This window comes from Microcebus murinus, chromosome 9 (genome assembly GCF_040939455.1).
Source record: "Microcebus murinus isolate Inina chromosome 9, M.murinus_Inina_mat1.0, whole genome shotgun sequence".
NCBI classification, from domain to species: Eukaryota; Metazoa; Chordata; class Mammalia; order Primates; family Cheirogaleidae; genus Microcebus; species Microcebus murinus.
This window is the reverse complement of record NC_134112.1, coordinates 61,834,365-61,853,736: the sequence shown is the minus strand read 5'-3', so window position 1 is coordinate 61,853,736 and position 19,372 is coordinate 61,834,365. Positions and strand designations below refer to the sequence as shown.

Genomic DNA, 19,372 nt, shown 5'->3' with positions numbered 1-19,372 from the left:
CGGTGGCTCACGCCTGTAATCCTAGCACTCTGGGAGGCCAAGGCGGGTGGATTGCTCAAGATCAGGAGTTCGAAACCAGCCTGAGCGAAAGCGAGACCCTGTCTCTACTATAAATAGAAAGAAATTAATTGGCCAATTAATATATATAGAGTCTTCTGTGCATTGTGTCCTAGTCAGTGAAAAAAAAAAAAAAAATATATATATATATATAGAAAAAATCAGCCGGACATGGTGGTGCATGCCTGTAGTCCCAGCTACTTGGGAGGCTGCGGCAGAAGGATTGCGTGAGCCCAGGAGTCTGAGGTTGCTGTGAGCTAGGCTGACACCACGGCACTCACTCACCTGGGCAACAAAGCAAGACTCTGTCTCAAAAAAAAAAAAAAAAAAAATCAACCCTCACAGGAAAGAAAAAACATTCTTTCCCCCTTCTTACACCTCTGAGGATTAGGAACTTGGCTAGGATCAATTAGAACCTAAATTAAGCAAAGCTTTTGACAAAGGTGTTAATGAAAACCTTGTAGCCAAATATGGGACTCATAAACTGGATGGGTGATATTTCAGGTTGGATAGGTAACATGTGCACACTTAGTATCCAATAAAGCTTGATTTAGGGATCCCTTATTGTCCTTAGTGTGTAGTGAGGGTGTCTTTCTTTGATCCTGTTCTGCTCCACATTTTTTATGAATAATTTGAATAAGGAAATCTGCTTATATTTGCAAATAATGTAAAAGAAAATAATTATATGAGAAAAGTTTTTTTAAGAAAAACTGCAGAAGGCGTTAAATAGAGTTAAATGCAAATTCTCACGTTTATGCCTAGTGATCAAACAGACAGACAGAAGAGGGCCAGTTTGATAGTAGTCTACATAAAAAGTTAAAAAGTATCTGCAGTTACTGTTAAACATAAGCCTATTAGCCTGAGGCAGATAAAGAGAATTCAGAAATGTCAAAGAGAGGTAATCAAGGGAAGCATTTTTTGGTCTAGAGACTATATGGCTGAAAGGTCCGATACTCAGGAATGGATGTGGAAGAGGACAGTTAACCTGCTATGTTGCAAAGCCATCAACAAAAGTTATAAGACAATGGATTTCAGCTTGGAATAGGAAGAATTTAATAATTGCATACCTCACAAAGCAGTACTTCCTCCTTAATGACAACATGCAAGCAGAGGCTGGAAAACTGTATTTCTTGAGTGTTACAAAAAAGATTCTACATCAGGTGCGAGGGTGAGCCAGATGGTTTTTCAAGGTCTCTTATTTTTATACATTTATATATAACTACCTCTTCCAGAGAGAGTTTGAAGCCTCTGTATGATGTCTTCCAACTCTGAGCACATATACATTGTAGTTTAGCAACTTTGGATAAAATGGCCTTTTATAGCCTCAGAACCCTACACCATAGGTACTGTGGCTGGTTGCAAAGATAAATTACACATTGGCCAAACCAAAGCTGGAGGCGCCTTCTGGTCCTAGTTGCTAAGTCTCTCAGTTTTGATTCCAAAGAATAGACTTTGGATTATAAATTAGGATGATCTAAACTGAATGTACAGGTTACTCTATTTGTGGTCTTCTTTAGGGTAACTTGTTGATAGGCTGCATTCCAACTAACTTTCTGTATTTTATATTAGTTAGAGATGCCTACAGGGAAATGCTCACAGCAGACAATCTTGATATTGACAACATGAGACACAAAATTCGAGATTATTCCCTATCAGGGGCCTACCGAAAGATCATTATTCGTCCTCAGAATGTTAGCTGGTGAGTAATAGTCTGGAATGAGGTAGAACTGAATTACCATATATGATTTTTAAAAATTATTAAATATTCATTTTAAATAAAAGGTTGATATCATACATTATTTACAAAAATGGCTTGTTATAGAAAAGTAGAATCCAGTCACTGAATTTGCACCATCACATTGGGAACCTCCAGGGAATCTCTGTCCCTTCCCATGCTGGGAGCATGCAGGGTGGCTCCTTTCCCACATGGGTGTGTCTGTGCACAGCTCTTATGTGTGGCCGTCCAGCTGTCTGACAGCCTACCATACAAGGTTGTAAGCTTTTGCTTCACATAAATAGTCATGTACCATATAACAAACTTTCAGTCCACAATAGACAATGTGTATGATAGTGGTCCCATAAGATTATACTGTATTTTTGCTGTGCCTTTTCTGTCTATGTTTAGATACACAAATATTTACCGTTGTGTTACAGTTGCCTGCAGTATTCAGTACAGTGACATGCTGTACAGGTTTGTAGCCTAGGAGCAGTAGGCTATACCATGCAGCCCAGGTGTGTGGTAAACTGCATCATCTAGGTTTGTGTAAGCACACTCTATGGTGTTTGCACAATGACAGAATTGCCTAATGATACATTTCTCAGAACGTATGCCCCATTGTTAAGGGATACATGACTGTATTTTTCAGTGCTTAGAATCCAGCATATAAGTATTTCATAAGTGTTATTGTTATTATTACTATTATTATCACTATAGCTACTATTTGGTATTTTTCAAATCATCCAGAAATAAATGAAGTTGTTTTGAATGCAAACATATAGTGAAAGTAACTTCATTTACATTTTGTTAGCATCACTGAATTATTGAAGAAATATGTAGAGAATGAACCTTTTCCCTATTTATAGAAACCTGAGATTCCTTAGAGCACTATCCCTGAGCAAGTTACCTTACTAAGTATTAGCTATGAGTTCCAAACACTAATCTGGTTTTTTCATTGTCATGTTTCTATAGAGAAAAAGATATTTGTGTTAATTCATTTAAAAATATTTTAATACCCAGGCCAGGCTTGGTGGCTCACACCTGTAATCCTAGCACTCTGGGAGGTCAAGGTGAACAGATCGCTCGAGGTCAGGAGTTCGAAACAAGCCTGAGCAAGAGTGAGACCCCATCTCTAATCTCTACTAAGAATAGAAAGAAATTAATTGACCAACTAAAAATATATAGAAAAAATTATCTAGGCATGGTGGCGCATGCCTGTAGTCCCAGCTACTTGGGAGGCTGAGGCAGTAGGATCGTTTGAGCCCAGGAGATTAAGGTTGCTGTGAACTAGGCTGACACCACAGTACTCACTCTAGCCTGGACAACAAAATGAGACTCTATCTCAAAAAAAAAAATAAAAAAATTATTTCAATACCCAGTATTATCTAAAGCTTTATTTGGTTATTATGTCTTTTAATAGGCTGGCATCATCTGTCATCTGCTATATAATAATATAAAGGCAAAACATATATATAAAATCTGTCCCTATTCTGATTTTGAAGAGTCCTACCAATTATTTACAATAGATCTATTTGGGGTTTTTGGGGGGGTGGGGGAGTGGGGTACAGCAGAGGTCCCTACCAGGAATCAGTTTCACGTAATACAATTTTTCCACAGACAGGGTGGGGTGGTAGGGAGGTGGCAGTGATGCCAGAGAAGGGGGAGTGGCTGTAAATACAGAGGAAGCTTTGTCAGCCATTCATCTCCTGCTGTGTAGCCTCAGTTCCTAGCAGGCCTTGGACTGGTACCAGGCCACAGCCCTTAGGTTAGGGACTGCAGGGGTACAAGGTCTCACTCTTGCTCAGCAGCATTGTAGGTCACTGCAGCCTCAAACTCTTGGGCTCAAGCAATCCTCTTATCTTAGCCTCCTCAGTAGCTAGGACTACAGGTACACACCACCACACTCTGTTAAGTTGTGTATTTTTTTGTAGAGATGAGTTCTTGCTATGTTGCCCAGGCTGAACTCGAACTCCTGGCCTCAAGCGATCCTCCCGCCTTGGCCTCCCAAAGTACTAGGGATTTCAGAGCCACCCGTACCTGGTCTATGTGTTTTTCTTACCAAACAAATGGTAATGAGTAGCTTCGTACCTTTTATGAAAGCTCATATTCATACTTTGTGTTTTGAAGGGAAGTCGTTGCATATGATGATCCCAAAATTCCACTTTTCAATACAGATGTAGACAACCTAGAAGGGAAACCACCACCAGTTTTTGCTTCAGGTAAGTTTACTCAGTCATCAGCTCTGTGTCACCTTTGAAATGTTTTCTCATAAAATAATACAGTTTTTTTTAAGGTCTGATCTGATAATCACCACCACCACCCACTATGATTTACATTTTGTGTTTTGTTGCCTTACTTTTATGATTATAGATGAAGGGCTTAACTAAAATAGCAAATCTCCCTGAAAATGAATGAATGTGATAGATGGTTTTGATATTAGGTGACTGATTATTTCCTCCCCATCCCTTACAGGGTTAACAAAGGCGAGTGAAAATTCAGGAAGAGAATCTGAAAAATTAAATTTGCATTGTCATTGTCAAATTCTTCTTATTATTCCTTTTTCTGTTTCTCTCTGTGCCCTAATTTATTTTTTTAAACTTCACATGCACTTCTCTCTTGTGCTCTCTTTGTCACTTGCCCTTTTATGAAGGTTCCAGGGTAGAATTACCATACCGTTCAGTTGGTTCATACGCTCACAGATCTCTTACTTCCATGGTTACATTCTCTGAGGCCCCTTGGGAAGTGGAGCCTAAAGAAAGGAGCACAGTTCTTTGTATTTGTATAGAGATTATATGACTCTTCTCCAGTCTGTCTGCAGTTGCCTTCATTTTCTGACCATTCTCTTCTTTCTTGCCTGGCAGAAGGCAAATACAGGGCTCTGAAAATGGATTTTTCTCTTCCTCCTTCCACGTATGCTACCATGGCCATTCGAGAAGTGCTAAAAATGGATACCAGCATCAAGAACCAGACCCAGCTGAATACAACCTGGCTCCGTTGACTGGTACCTTGTCCACAGATTAGAAAGTACAGACAATGTTTGCCTACTCGCTTCTTGTTCATTTTTCTCTTAGTACAGGCCCATATGTGGATTTTGAATCTTTGTAGTAAAAGATTATTTGTATTTTTTAAAATTTTTTATTAGCTTAAAGAAATAATTTGCAATATTTGTACACCTACACAAATTTTGAAGATCCTGATTTTAGCTTACAAAATATAAATTGGTCAGAATATACTTCAGGTGCTTAAATCATGGTAAAATAAATGTCACCTTTTCTGGCTTTGTAATGATAAAAGAGGACTTTGGTTTAAAGTAGCAGTTCTAGGCAGGCGCAGTGGCTCACGCCTGTAAACCTACCACTCTGGGAGGCCCAGGCGGGCGGATAGCTCTAGGTCAGGAGTTCAAAACCAGCCTGAGCAAGAGCGAGACCCTGTCTCTACTATAAATAGAAAGAAATTAGTTGGCCACCTAATATATATAGAAAAAATTAGCCAGGCATGGTGGCACATGCCTATAGTTCCAGCTACTCAGGAGGCTGAGGCAGAAGGATTGCTTGAGCCCAGGAGTTTGAGGTTGCTGTGAGCTAGGCTGACGCCATGGCACTCACTCTAGCCTGGGCAACAAAGCGAGACTCTGTCTCAAAATAAATAAATAAATAAAGTAGGAGTTCTAGGTTTTTCTACATTCTTGAAAGACAGCAGGAATTTTTAACATATCCATTAATGGAATATATACAACAATGCATTTTAAGAGCAGATGCAACAAAACAAATCTTGACTATGGATAAATACTTTGAGAGCCCCACCTATGAATATAAAGATAGCACTCGTGCTGATTTAAATTATAAAACATCTACAGGTTTATAAACAGAAAAGTAATTGTCATTATCCAGTTCACATATCAGATTCAGGAAAGCCTTTATAGACTTTTTAGTTGCAATGGTTTTTTCATTTACATTATCATTGCCTTGCAGGAGAGTTGCTTTGATAGGGCTTTTTTTCCTTAGTGTAAACATGTGTAGCTGTTTGTGTTAGTTAAGATCTGATTTTTACTCTAGGTGCCTTTATGTTCAGAATTCTTTTCTCTGGACTAGGATTTGCTTAAAAATAATGGCAGAGAAGAAAACTAAAAATTTACAAGGGCTCCTTCTATCCACAGCGTTTGCCCTTTGTCACCAATGGCGTAGGTATTTCCATTTCTGGCATTGCATAAAACTTTTCTCTGGGTGAAAGGGTAAATATGCCTTTCCAAAGTTGTATAACATAATTGTACCAATTTTAATTATTTCTAGAACTGAATGTAATAAATATTTTTAAAATCGCCTTTCTACTCATTATGTAAATAAATTGAATAAATATATGAAACTGAATGCAAATGAGAATCTTGGGCCTGACTAAAGGTAAGGAACTAAATGAATGAGGGATCCTCAGAAATGGTGTTGACACAAAAGTGTGTTGTGCTCAGGTGTGAGATATGAGAATAGGCTGAATATCCCCATGGTGTGACTAATTGACTGTTGGACTGGACTCAAGGTTATCCTTATGGTGGCATCACTCAGTGGCCTTCTGGTGTGCTTTCTGGAGTGGAAAGAAAAGGAATGGAGAAGAGCTAGCATATCAAGAACCTCACACCATGAGAATGTGAATAACCTTTGCCCTGTATCTGTTAGTGGAAACAAGATAGAGAAGTGTTTTTCAGCCCTTTTGTTTTAATGATATCCACCACAATGCTGAAGTTTAGAAAGGGTTGGAAATATCATGATAAATTACCCTTTTAGCTGACTAGTTTCTAAGGAATCTCTTATCCTACAAAATCCAAATTTATTAAATGTATAGTAGTCCTGTCTGTACTTTTCAGTAATAGCAGTTCTTCTCCTTCATAAGACTGATAAGTGACAATTATTTATGAAGGGACCTAAGTCGTCCTATTGTAATTGCATTCAGCAGTTCTGCATTTACAAGTTGAATATCCAAAATGCTTGGGACCAGAAGTATTTCAGATTTTGGAATATTCACATTTAGCAGTTAAGCATCCCAAATTCAAAAATCCAAAATCTGAAATGCTCCAATGAGCACTTCCTTTGAGCGTCTTTTGGGCACTCAGAAAGTTTTAGATTTGTGCCAGGCAAGGTGGCATATGTCTCTAGTCCCAGCTACTCAGGAGGCTGAAGTGGGAGAATCACTTGAGCCCAGGAGTTCAAGGCCATTCCAGGTAATATAGCAAGACCCTATCTCTAAAAAAAATTAAAAATTAAAAACATTTTTACAAGTTTTGGATTTTGGATTTTAGACTTTTGGATTTGGGACACTCAACCAGTATAAATTTGCATTCCAAAAAAGGAAAAAGTGAGGGTAAACCAAAATGTTTTCTTTATCTCGGAAATACTTATGGCTCCATGTGATGAGTTGATTTTCCTGGCTGTGTTAGCACAAATGGTAGTTTGTGCATGTTTCTTCTTAAAAACTAGTGGAAAAATAATGACCCAAGATGGATTCTTCAAGCCGTTTTGAGTGTCAGGGACATACCGTCTAACTCTAGGGACTTAGTCAACCAGAATAAATGACTGCCTTATTAGCATAGAAGTCAGAACAATTTTTGTTGTTGTTAACAAAGGAGGGCTGGGTGCGGTGGCTTACGCCTATAATCCTAACACTCTGGGAGGCCGAGATGGGCGGATTACTCGAGGTCAGGAGTTGGAAACCAGCCTGAGCAAGAGCAAGACCCCATCTCTACTATAAATAGAAAGAAATTAATGGGCCAACTAATATATATAGAAAAAATTAGCCGGGCATGGTGGCACATGCCTATAGTCCCAGCTACTGGGGAGGCTGAGGCAGAAGGATTGCTTGAGCCCAGGAGTTTGAGGTTGCTGTGAGCTAGGCTGACGCCATGGCACTCACTCTAGCGTGAGCAACAAAGCAAGACTCTGTCTCAAAAAAAAAAAAAACAAAGGGAGGCAGTTTCTCTGTGGCAAATTTACAAAGCCTAAAAGCAACCTCATCTTCAACACAAAGTTATTGCTTTGTAATTTTTACCTAAAGGAAATAATAAAGAAACATTTTTATTATAATGTAAAACCACAGCACTATTTCCTAAGGAAAAGGAAGCTAAATAATCAAAATCATACTTTAAAAAAAAAAATTTTTTTTTTTGAGACAGAGTCTCACTCTGTTGCCCAGGCTAGAGTGCTGTGTGACGTCAGCCTAGCTCAGAGCAACCTCAAACTCCTGGGCTCAAGCGATCCTTCTGCCTCAGCCTCCTGAGTAGCTGGGACTACAGGCATGCGCCACCATGCTCAGCTAATTTTTTCTATATATTTTTAGTTGGCCAATTAATTGCTTTCTATTTTTAGTAGAAACAGGGTCTCACTCTTGCTCAGGCTGGTCCCAAACTCCTGACCTTGAGCAATCCACCCGCCTTGGTGTCCCAAAGTGCTAGGATTACAGGGGTGAGCTATTGTGCCCAGCCCTTTCAAATATTTTTGTTCGTGGTTTCATGTCTTAGGTAGTAACTAGACTGCCGTCATACTAATTTAAAAATCCTGGTTGATTTCTGCATCTTCATAGTTTCATATTGTAGGTAATAACTAGACAGCCATGATACTAATAAAAAAAAAATTCCTGATTGATTCTTAAATCAACCCCCAAATTGGTAGCAACTGTAGTAGTACATCAGTTCTTGAAACATCAACAGTTAGTTATTCTGGGCAGTACAGATTAGCACCAACTGATATTTGCTCTAGAATACATTCTGTGGTCAATTTCCACTAGAAAAATAAGGATGTGTTTGTATAATACAAAATGGAAAATATATATATATAAATAAATGCTTTTTAGGGCCGGGCGCGGTGGCTCACGCCTGTAATCCTAGCTCTCTGGGAGGCCGAGGCGGGCAGATTGCTCGAGGTCGGGAGTTCAAAACCAGCCTGAGCAAGAGCGAGACCCCGTCTCTACTATAAATAGAAAGAAACTAATTGGCCAACTAATATATATAGAAAAAATTAGCCGGGCATAGTGGCTCATGCCTGTAGTCCCAGCTACTTGGGAGGCTGAGGCAGAAGGATTGCTTGAGCCCAGGAGTTTGAGGTTGCTGTGAGCTAGGCTGACGCCACGGCACTCACTCTAGCCTAGGCAACAAAGCGAGACTCTGTCTCAAAAAAAAAAAAATAAAAAAAAATAAATGCTTTTTAGCTGCAGTCCCCAGCCCCCCGGCAGCAGACTGGTACCTGTCCATCACCAGTTAGGAACTGGGCAGCACAGCAAGGGCTGAGCAGCCGGTGAGGTTTGTCAGCATCTACAGCCACTCCCCATCGCTCGCATCGCTGTGTAAGCCCACCTCCTGTCAGAGCAGCAGCGGCATTAGATTCTCACAGGAGCACAAACCCTGCTGTGAACTGCACGCAAGGGATCTAGGTTGTGCGCTGCTTATGAGAATTTTTTGTTTGTTTTTGTTTTTGAGACAGTCTCACTCTGTTGCCCGGGCTAGAGTGAGTGCCGTGCCGTCAGCCTAGCTCACAGCAACCTCAAACTCCTGGGCTCAAGCGATCCTCCTGCATCAGCCTCCTGAGTAGCTGGGACTACAGGCATGTGCCACCATGCCTAGCTAATTTTTCTATTTTTTGTAAGGATGGGGTCTCACTCTTGCTCAGGCTGGTCTTAAACTCCTGGCCTCAAGAGATCCTCCTGCCTCAGTCTCCCAGAGTGCTAGGATTATAGGTGTGAGCCACTGCACCTGGCCAAAAATTTGTCTTGAGTATTAAGATTTCATTTGTAAAATTGGGAATATGTAGTTTGAAAGTGAGGCTAGTTAAATGTGATTTCTACAGGCATAAGCCTATAATTCTAGCACTCTGGGAGGCCAAGGCGGGAGGATTGCTCGAGGTCAGGAGTTCGAAACCAGCCTGAGCGAGACCTTGTCTCTACTAAAAATAGAAAGAAATTAATTGACCGACTGAAAATATATATACCAAAAAAAATTAGCCAGGCATGGTGGCTCATGCCTGTAGTCCCAGCTACTCAGGAGGCTGAGAAAGTAGGATCGCTTGAGCCCAGGAGATTGAGGTTGCTGTGAGCTAGGCTGATGCCACGGCACTCACTCTAGCCTGGGCAACAAAGTGAGACTCTGTCTCAAAAAAATAAAAAAAATTAATGTGATTTTGAAATACTTATTCGATTATTAAGTTTCATGCTGATTAGGAGTAAATATTTTTGCTGTGGGAGCGCATAACAGACATGTTTGTTAATAGGTTCTGAAATATTTCAAGATGCTTGAAATTTTCCTTAAGCAGTTCAGATGACACCCTGTAATTTTCTCTCTTCTATAAATAATGCAGAGCTAATCCTTAGTGCAGTCTCTATTTATATTTTAAATTCCAAGTTCATGGAATATAAATTGAGGTTTAGGGGATGAGAATAAAGATAGAGCCAGAAGTAAAAGAAAATTGTTCAATTAGCACATAAAGCTGGGAACACAGGTTGTGCAGGATGGTGAGGTTATTGAAGCAGGGCAGAGGTTTTGGTTTTATTTGGTTTTATTTTTATTAATAACAGCTTTATTGAGATATAATTCACTCACTGAAATGTACAATGGAAAGGTTTTTAGTATATTCTGAGTTGTACAACCATCATCACAATTTTACATTTTTGTTACCCCAAGACGAAACCGCATACCCATCAGCAGGCACTTCACATCATAGCCCCAGCCCCTGGCAACCACAACTTTCTTGGCAAGAACTACTCTCAGTCTCTATAGATTTGTCTATTCCAGTCACTGGACATGAATGAAATTATACAATATATGGCCTTTTGCGATTGACTTTCCTTTACCATAATGTTTTCAAGTTTCATCCATGTTATAAAATAAAAGTACATTACTCCTTTTTTTAGGCACATAATATTCCTTGTATGAATATACCATAGTTTATTTATTAATCAATTGATGAATGGGTTGTTTCCACCTTTGGCTTTCATGAATACTGCTATTATAAACATTTTTGTACTCAGGCCTGTAATCCTAGCACTCTGGGAGGCTGAGGCGGGAGGATCGCTTAAGGTCAGGAGTTCGAGACCAGCCTGAGCAAGAGCGAGACCCCGTCTCTACTATAAAGAGAAAGAAATTAATTAGCCAACTAAAAAAGTATATAGAAAAAAATGAGCCAGACATGGTGGCGCATGCCTGTAGTCCCAGCTACCTGGGAGACTGAGGCGGAAGGATGACTTGAGCCCAGGAGTTTGAGGTTACTGTGATCTAGGCTGACGCCACGGCACTCTAACCCAGGCAAGAGTGAGACTCTGTCTCAGAAAATAAATAAATAATACAAATAAATAAATACTTTTGTGCAAGTTTTGTGTGGTCGTGTGTCTTCTTTTCTCTAAGTAGATAGCTAGGAGTGGAATTGCTGTGTCATATGAGAACTCTAAGGAACCACCAGACTGGTTTTCAAAGCAACTGCACCATTTTACATTCCCTCCAAGAGTGTATCAGGGTTCCAGTTTCTCCGCATCCTTACCATTACTTTTCATTATCTGTCTTTGTGACTATACCCTAGTGGCTATGAAGGTGTTTCTTACTGTGATTTTGATTTACATTTGCCTAATGAATAATTATGTTGAACATTTTTTGTATACTTACTGGCCATTTGAGTTGTTTGGAGAAATGTCCATTGAGATCCTTTGCCCATTTGGGGAAGATTATTTGTCTTTATGTTGTTGAGTTCTGAGAGACCTTTATGTATTCTAGATAAAAGTCCTTTATCAGATACATACCATGTTTCCCCGAAAATAAGACAGGGTCTTATATTTATTTTTCCTCAAGAAGACACCTTAGGCTGGGTGCGGTGGCTCACGCCTATAATCCTAGCACTCTGGGAGGCTAAGGCAGGCGGATAGCTCGAGGTCAGGAGTTCGAAACCAGCCTGAGCAAGAGCCAGACCCCGTCTCTACTATAAATAGAAAGAAATTAATTGGCCAACTAATATATATAGAAAAAATTAGCTGGGCATGGTGGCGCATGCCTGTAGTCCCAGCTACTCAGGAGGCCAATGCAGCAGGATCACTTGAGCCCAGGAGTTTGAGGTTGCTGTGAGCTAGGCTGACGACACAGCACTCTAGCCTGGACAACAAAGTGAGACTCTGTCTCAAAAAAAAAAGACACCCTAGGGCTTATTTTCAGGGGATGTGTTATTTTCCCCTCAAAGCCTCAACTTGCAGCATGCACAGGATGGCCGGGACCTGACAAGGGGAGCCGACCTGGTTGGTGGGGCTGCCCGCACCTCTCTGGTCCCCTCTGGGATAGTAGCTGTCATGAAGGGGCAGATGAGGAGGGATGCTCGTCCTCAATGGAATGCATGGGTTGTGCAGATATGCTGCGTAGCCACGCCCATCACTAGGTCTTATTTTCTGGGTAGGGCTTCTGTTGCGCACATGCTTAGAAATCCTGCTAGGGTTTATTTTATGGGTAGGTCTTATTTTCAGGGAAACACGGTAACTGTCAAATATTTTCTTCCATTCCATGGGTGGTTGTCTTTACTTTGTTGAGGGTTGAGTTTTTTTGTTTGAGACAGTCTCTCACTCTCTTCCCTGGGCCAGAGTGCCGTGGCGTCAGCCTAGCTCACAGCAACCTATAACTCCTGGGCTCAAGCGATCCTCCTGCCTCACCCTCCTGAGTAGCTGGGACTACAGGCATGGGCCACCATGCCTGGCTAGTTTTATCTATATATTTTTAGCTGTTCACGTAATTTCTTTTCCATTTTTTTTTCTTTTTCTTTTTCTTTTTTTTGAGACAGAACCTCACTATGTTGCCCAGGGTAGAGTACTGTGGCGTCAGCCTACCTCCCAGCAACCTCAGACTCCTGGGCTCAAGGAATCCTGCTGCCTCAGCCTCCCGAGTAGCTGGGACTACAGGCATGCACCAGCATGCCTGGCTAATTTTTGCTATATATATTAGTTGGCCAATTAATTTCTATTTGTAGTAAAGACAGGTCTCACTCTTGCGCAGGCTGGTTTCGAACTCCTGACTTCGAGCAATCCTCCTGCTTTGGCCTCCCAGAGTGCTAGGATTATAGGCATTAGTCACCGTACCCAGCCTCCCACTGACTTCATTCAGGACTTTTCTCTTTGTCTTTGTGTTTTTGCAATTTGAATATGATGTGTTTATGGTATTTATCCTGTTTGTTATTCTCTGAGCTTCCTTCATGCAGTGGTTTGGGAAGTTGGGACCTTTAAGAGGTGATTAGGCCATGAGGGCTCTGCCCTCAGAAATGGATTAATGCGTTACCTGGAGAGTGGATTCATTATTGCCAGAATGAATTCCTTATATAAAGACAGGTTTGGCCCCCTCTTGCAAGTTCTCTATCTCCTGCTCTCTGTCTCTTTCATCCTGTCCTGCCCTTCCACCTTCTGCCATGGGATGACGCAGCAGGAAGGCCCTCGCCAGATGCTGGCTCCTTGATCATGGACTTCCCAGCCTTAAAACTGTGAGAAATAAACATCTGTTCTTTATAAATTACACAGTCTTAGCTATTTTGTTATAGAAACACAAAAGGGACTAAGACATTTCATGTGGTTTGGTATATGTCATTAATTTTGGAAAATATTTGGCCTTTATTCTTCAGATATTTCTTCTACTCTGTTCTCTATTCGGCTGTTATCCTAACATATACACATATATTACACCTTTTGAAATGAACCACAATTCTTAGATAGTCTGTGTGGAGTTTTTTTGTTGTTGTTCTGTTTTTTCATTGTTTCTCTGCATATTTCGGTTTGGGAAGTGTCTGTTAACATGCCTTCAGGCTCACTTATCTCACTGATTCTTTCCTTGATTGTGTCCATTCTACTGATGAACCCCTCAAAGACATTCTTCATTTCTGTTACAGCGGGTTTTGGGGTTTGTTTTTTGTGGGTTTTTTGTCTCTAGCATTTGTTTTTTATTGTTTCTTAAGAGTTTTCTTATCTCTGCTTACATTATGCATCTGTTCTTGGATGTTATCTGGTTTTTCCACTAAAGCCCTTAACTTTTTTTTTTTTTTTTTGAGACAGAGTCTTGCTTTGTTGCCCAGGCTAGAGTGAGTGCCATGGTGTCAGCCTAGCTCACAGCAACCTCAAACTCCTGGGCTCAAGCAATCCTATTGCCTCAGGCTCCCGAGTAGCTGGGACTACAGGCATGCGCCACCATGCCCGTCTCATTTTTTCTATTTATATTAGTTGGCCAATTAATTTCTTTCTATTTATAGTAGAGATGGGGTCTCACTCTTGCTCAGGCTGGATTTGAACTCCTGACCTTGAGCAATCTGCCCACCTTGGCCTCCCAGAGTGCTAGGATTACAGGTGTGAGCCACTGTGCCCAGCCAGCCCTTAATGTATTAATCATAGTTATTTTAAATTCCAAACTCTTTGCCTCAGCTGAATCTGGCCTAATGCTTGCTTTGTTTCTTCAGACATTTTTTCTTACCTTGACACTTAGTGTGCTATGTAATTTTATACTGGAGGCCAGGCATTATCTATCTTGTAATAGGAATTCAGATAAGTAGGCATTTAGTGTGAAGTTTTGAGCTAATCTTCTAGGAGTTGGACTGTGTTCAAATTTGCTGTTGCTATAGGTGTTGGGGGCTTTAATTTCCTCTGGTGTCCCAGTTTTTGTTTTGTCCTATTGTCTGGGTTTCTCTAAAAACTCCTTAAGTAGAATCTTCACCTTGTAGCTCCTTCAGCTGTAATCCATTGTTTTTATTTATTTATTTGAGAATTACCTTGTGCCAGGCACATTCTTTATATTTGTAATTTTGTTTAATGTTCTTGACAATCTTATAAGACAAATACGCTATTGTCCTTATTTCTAAAATGTGAGTGATTTTGTTCAAGGTCATGTGTGTAGTAAGTGGCAGAACCAAATCTGTTTGTTTGTTTGACACAAAGTCTTGCTCTATTGCCTAGGCTAAAGTCCAGTGGCATTGTCACAGCTCATTGCATCCTCCAACTCCCAGGCTCTAGTGATTCTCCTGCCTCAGCCTCCCATGTAGCTGGGACTATAGTGTGCACCACCACACTCGGCTAAATTTTCTGCTTTTGTAGAGATAGGGACTCACCATGTTGCTTAGGCTGGTGTTAAACTTAAGCCTCCCGAGTCACTGGGATTATAGGTGTGAGGCACCCCGTCTGCAGAACCAAAATCATTCAGAGCTCAGAGCCTGTGCTCTTAACCCCTATGATGGTTCCATTGATAGATGAGGCAAAGGAAAAGGAAGAGGAAGGAGTTTGTTAAGAGGCCACAGGAATAGCTGAATCTTAAGATCCAAGTGTTTCCAACAATGTTATCCTCCAGATTAGGTCTCTTTCTATAACCTGCTCTTGGGTGGCTTCATGCTCAGGAATTTTTTTTTTTTCCATGTGAAAGCCCCTCACAGCTACTTGTTTATATCCAGTTGTAGCAAACATAGAGCTTTTTATGCCAATGGTCCTAGCAAAAGTCCTAGGAGTAATTTTCAATGATTTTAATTGAGTCACCTTTCCTTCACTGACCCCATTATAGTAACTCTGAATAGGCCTACATCACATGCCTACCTCTGGATTTTGAAGTGGGGTTGACCCCATCCAAATGATGGATTAAAAGTTAGAGAAGGTTGTTCACCAGAGGAAAATCAAGTTGCTATTACTAAAAGGAGGAGAAGATATTAGGCAAGCAAAAACCAACACATGTCCTCCATAGAGGAGATGTCGTATGCATCAGTTAATTATATGGTAAGGCTAGGAGTGATGCCTGTCTTAAGTGCTTACAGCAAAAGATTAGGTAGAAGAAATGGATCACTTCAAGGACAACTGTCCACAAACACCTTCTAGGAGAACGCATATGAACTAGGCCTTTTCGATAGGTAGGATTATGGTAGATGAAGGTGAGGAGGCCTTTTGGATACATTGAAAGGCATGAACAAAGGCAAGGAGATGAGGATCCTTTGGAGGTTTTCCAAGTTTGCTGGAAACTTTTGGGAATTAAGTCTGGAACTTTGGTTGGGGGCTAGTTCTATACATAGTCTAATAAATGCTAATCCTTTATGCAGATTTCTTCCATATATGATCTCAAAAAAGAGTAATTTTGGCAGGCACTAGGAGGAGGATTATTCTTCCCATGTTACCTGTGGGGCAAGCGAGGCCTAGTGCAAGAGATGCCTGCCGAGAGTCCACCCTGTTGTGTCCAGAGACGGAACAGCACAAGAAGCCCAATTACTGCCCTCCAGTCCAGGACTGTGCTTCCCCCTGCCCCCATTTATAGTAAAAATAAAATCTGGGGTTGGAAATCCCCAGGACAGCAACTGTGGCTCAACCCCTGGGCCAGCCTGAGGACACCTTTGGAGGAAGCTGTGGGAACAACCATATAGGCAGAAAGACGGTATCTGACCTGCATAATAATAATGGCTAATGCACATCAATTCAGATGGAAAAAATAAAAATAAATAAATAAATAAATAAAAATAATGGCTAAGAGGAGATACTCTGGTGTCAGGCCTGGTTTTGATTCTCAGTTTCATGCATTAAGGTGTTACTTTGGGCAGATTATATAACTTCTAAGCCTTAGTTTCCTCATCTCTAAACAAGGTAAAGAACAATACCTTGGATGCCTCTGACATGGAGAACGAAAAAAAAGAAAAAAGAACAATACCTATCTTATAGGATGGTTCATGAGGTCCGAATGAGGTATTGCATATTAAGAACTTAGCACTCTCTTCCTCAGCTGGTCTGGTTTCCTCTAACTCGTCCAGTCTGGTCTCTTCTGGTCTGGTCTCCTCTTCCTCATCCAGTCTGGTCTCCTTCCTCCAATCCATTGTTATTATATGGGAGCTCTATTGATGAAGTGGTAAGGTATTATGGAAATAGTGATCATCTGTAGTTCTGTGATCCAATCTCAGTCTTTGCCTGTGTTCCTGGGCTGTGACCCCTTCACAGTGTTTCTCAGCACTATTCTCCCTTAGGTGAGATGGAAAGACTAGGGGGGCTGTATTTGAGTTTCCTTCCCCCAACTCAGGTAACACTCGTAAAGTTTTCGCCCTGCTAAATAGGCCTTTGTTAGAGAGAACACTCTGGGCATATTTCAGAATAGTTACTTTTCCTCTTAACCTTGCCAGAAACACAAGTGTTTCTTCATGGTGAGAACCTGGTTTGGTTCCTAGAAGTAAAACCCACTAAGATACCAGCCGTCTGCTCCCCCATCCCAGACTTTCTCACCCTTACACTGGTCCACACGCAGCCTTTAGCCTTCATCAGTTGCCATTCAAGTTTCCTGCCAGTGTGAGGCTCCAGCAGCTGTGTTCCAGACCAACTGACCTCATCTGTGATTCTCTTTATTTCCTGTCTCCAGATTTTGCCTTGTGACCTTAACTCTCTGATGAGTCCGAGGAAAATCATTCATGTCATTGATTTTTGGTTTGTTCAGCTTTTTCTTATTCTAAGGATATGAATGACAACTTCTAAGCTCTTTACATGTCAGAACTGAAATTGGAAATCCCCCGCAATATATGTGTTCAAATTAAATATATATATAATTCTATATAATTAGTTAGTTGGAATAAATTTAATGATGCTAATGCTTTTCAGTCAATCCTAAACCTCCTAAAAAAAAACTTAAGAATTCGATGTGACTTCTGATTTTTTCTGTTTATGAGTCTATCTGTATATCTCTATATACATGTAGATATGTATTGGGGAGTATATATATCTATAGATCTACATGTGTGCACATATATACGTGTGTATGTATGTATATACATGCACACATATTTTTTCAGGTGGACAAGAAGTAGGATTTATTGGTGTGCCTGCATAAGAAGGGAGCAGCACAGTGAAAGCCCTCAAGAGTGCAGGCCCTCCTCTTGTCCACAGGGCCGTGACTGGGGATATAATGTGGCCCCACAGCCATCTAGGATAAGCCACTTCTCAGCCACCTTGTCTTCAAATTCATCTGAATTAAATTTGGTAAAGCCCCACTTCTTTGAGATGTGGGTGTTCTGATGGCCAGAGAACTTGCAGTTGGCTTTGTTAGGGCCTTAGTCACATGCTCCTTCTGCAGTTTAGTACAGAGGCCATGATGACTTGGCCAGTATGGAATCTGGCAACAGTGCCTGGGGGCTTTCCAAAGGCACCTCGCCCATCTGCCTGGAGCCCATGAGCCCCAGCACAGGACAACAGCTTGTTGATAGGGACAACACAGAAGGGGTGGAGCCACACTCAGGTATGAAAGCCATCTCTGCTACAACTTTTTACCACGTTTATTTGTTGGCACAAATACAGGCAGCCTCCAGGGCCTCTGAGGAGAGATGCTCATATTCATCTGACTCCATGTGGCCACAGAGTGGGAACTCATCCACTTTCGCCTCCTGCCCCAAGTCAAAGATGGGAATCTTGGCATCAGGTAGGGCTTGTTCTCACACTGTCGGTAACACTGGGTGGGGCAGCGGCCCATGGCGACTCCCAGATCTTCCACAGTGCACCCAAGGGAAAGAGGCATGTACATATTTAATGTGGGTATAATGTGTATATAATACTATGCTGTAACTTCTTTTTTTTTCCTAGACTCCTGGCAAGCTGTAATGTAACTTCTTTTTTCGTTAAATCATCTCGAAACTGCCTTTTTCTTTAAGAGCTATATTTATTTCAAATGAGGTTTATATTCAAGTGACAAGATTATTTTTGCTTAGGAATCTTGACATTTCATTTATTATTCATAATTACTAATTTTTTCAATAAAGATTTATGAATCTTTGAATCTATGAATAAAATTTTATGTTCTATTAAAAATATAGGCCAAAAAAAATCTTTAACTCATTTTCCACTAATTTTTGGAGCAAGTATTCAATTAACTCATATTATTTTCCTAATTTCCATATAAAATATCAACATGTCATAGAAAACTCTATACTAATTTTTTCAGCTTTCCTTATGAGAGTTCAACGGATGTTTTCAGATACTTTTTTTTGGTAGCGACACTTTCAGATATATTTCTGGTTTAAGATGGCAGACTGAACACACACATTTATCTTCTTTCCCCTTCAAGGTCTCTTTGAATTGTGGAAATTTAGGAAAGAGCCAGCAGGGAGGATCATTGATGGGGAACAAGAAGAAGTTACCCTACACACCACATTCAATGAAGGGAATCCTGGCAGTTGGCAAGCTCAAGGTCAGCAAAAGGAGCAAGGCTGAGTCAGGAAGCCACCTTGAGGTTAATTAATCAGGGAAGCATGCCTAGAATTACAGGACTGTTGGTTCCCTCCCCTTCTCTTCTGTCATTATTTGTTCAAATATTTGTTGAGCACAATGCAAAGCACTAGACACTGTTTAAGTGCTCTTGGCCTTGGGATAAAGCCCATGAACATTCTCTGAGGAGAGTGGGCATGTGGCCTACGATGGGCACCCAGTGAAGTGATCAAGACCGAGTGAAGGAGGGCAGAGCTTGAGCAGACTTCAGAACGCCACAGCAGGCCAGGTGTGGTGGCTCACATCTGTAACCCTAGCACTCTGGGAGGCCGAGGCGGGCAGATCGCTCAATGTCAGGAGTTCGAAACCAGCCTGAGTGACCCCATCTCTACTAAAAATAGAAATTAATTGGCCATTTAATAT

At 40.9% G+C, this 19,372-nt stretch overlaps 1 protein-coding gene and 1 pseudogene across 4 annotated transcripts in view; one reads left to right on the top strand and one right to left on the bottom strand.

The window, feature by feature from the left end:
* PUS7 (pseudouridine synthase 7) overlaps window positions 1–6,092 on the top strand; it is a 57,490-nt gene extending 51,398 nt beyond the window's left edge. For all 4 annotated transcript variants that reach the window (XM_012746685.3, XM_012746708.3, XM_012746693.3 and 1 more), the window contains 3 exons: window positions 1,627–1,756; window positions 3,902–3,993; window positions 4,636–6,092. In XM_012746685.3, the coding sequence (XP_012602139.2) occupies window positions 1,627–1,756; window positions 3,902–3,993; window positions 4,636–4,772 (359 nt within the window). In that variant the 3' untranslated portion in view covers window positions 4,773–6,092. The remainder of the gene's footprint in view (window positions 1–1,626; window positions 1,757–3,901; window positions 3,994–4,635) is intronic.
* Window positions 6,093–17,540: 11,448 nt separating this feature from the next.
* LOC105861743 (large ribosomal subunit protein uL16-like) lies at window positions 17,541–18,218 on the bottom strand (annotated as a pseudogene).
* Between the last annotated feature and the right edge of the window lie 1,154 nt (window positions 18,219–19,372).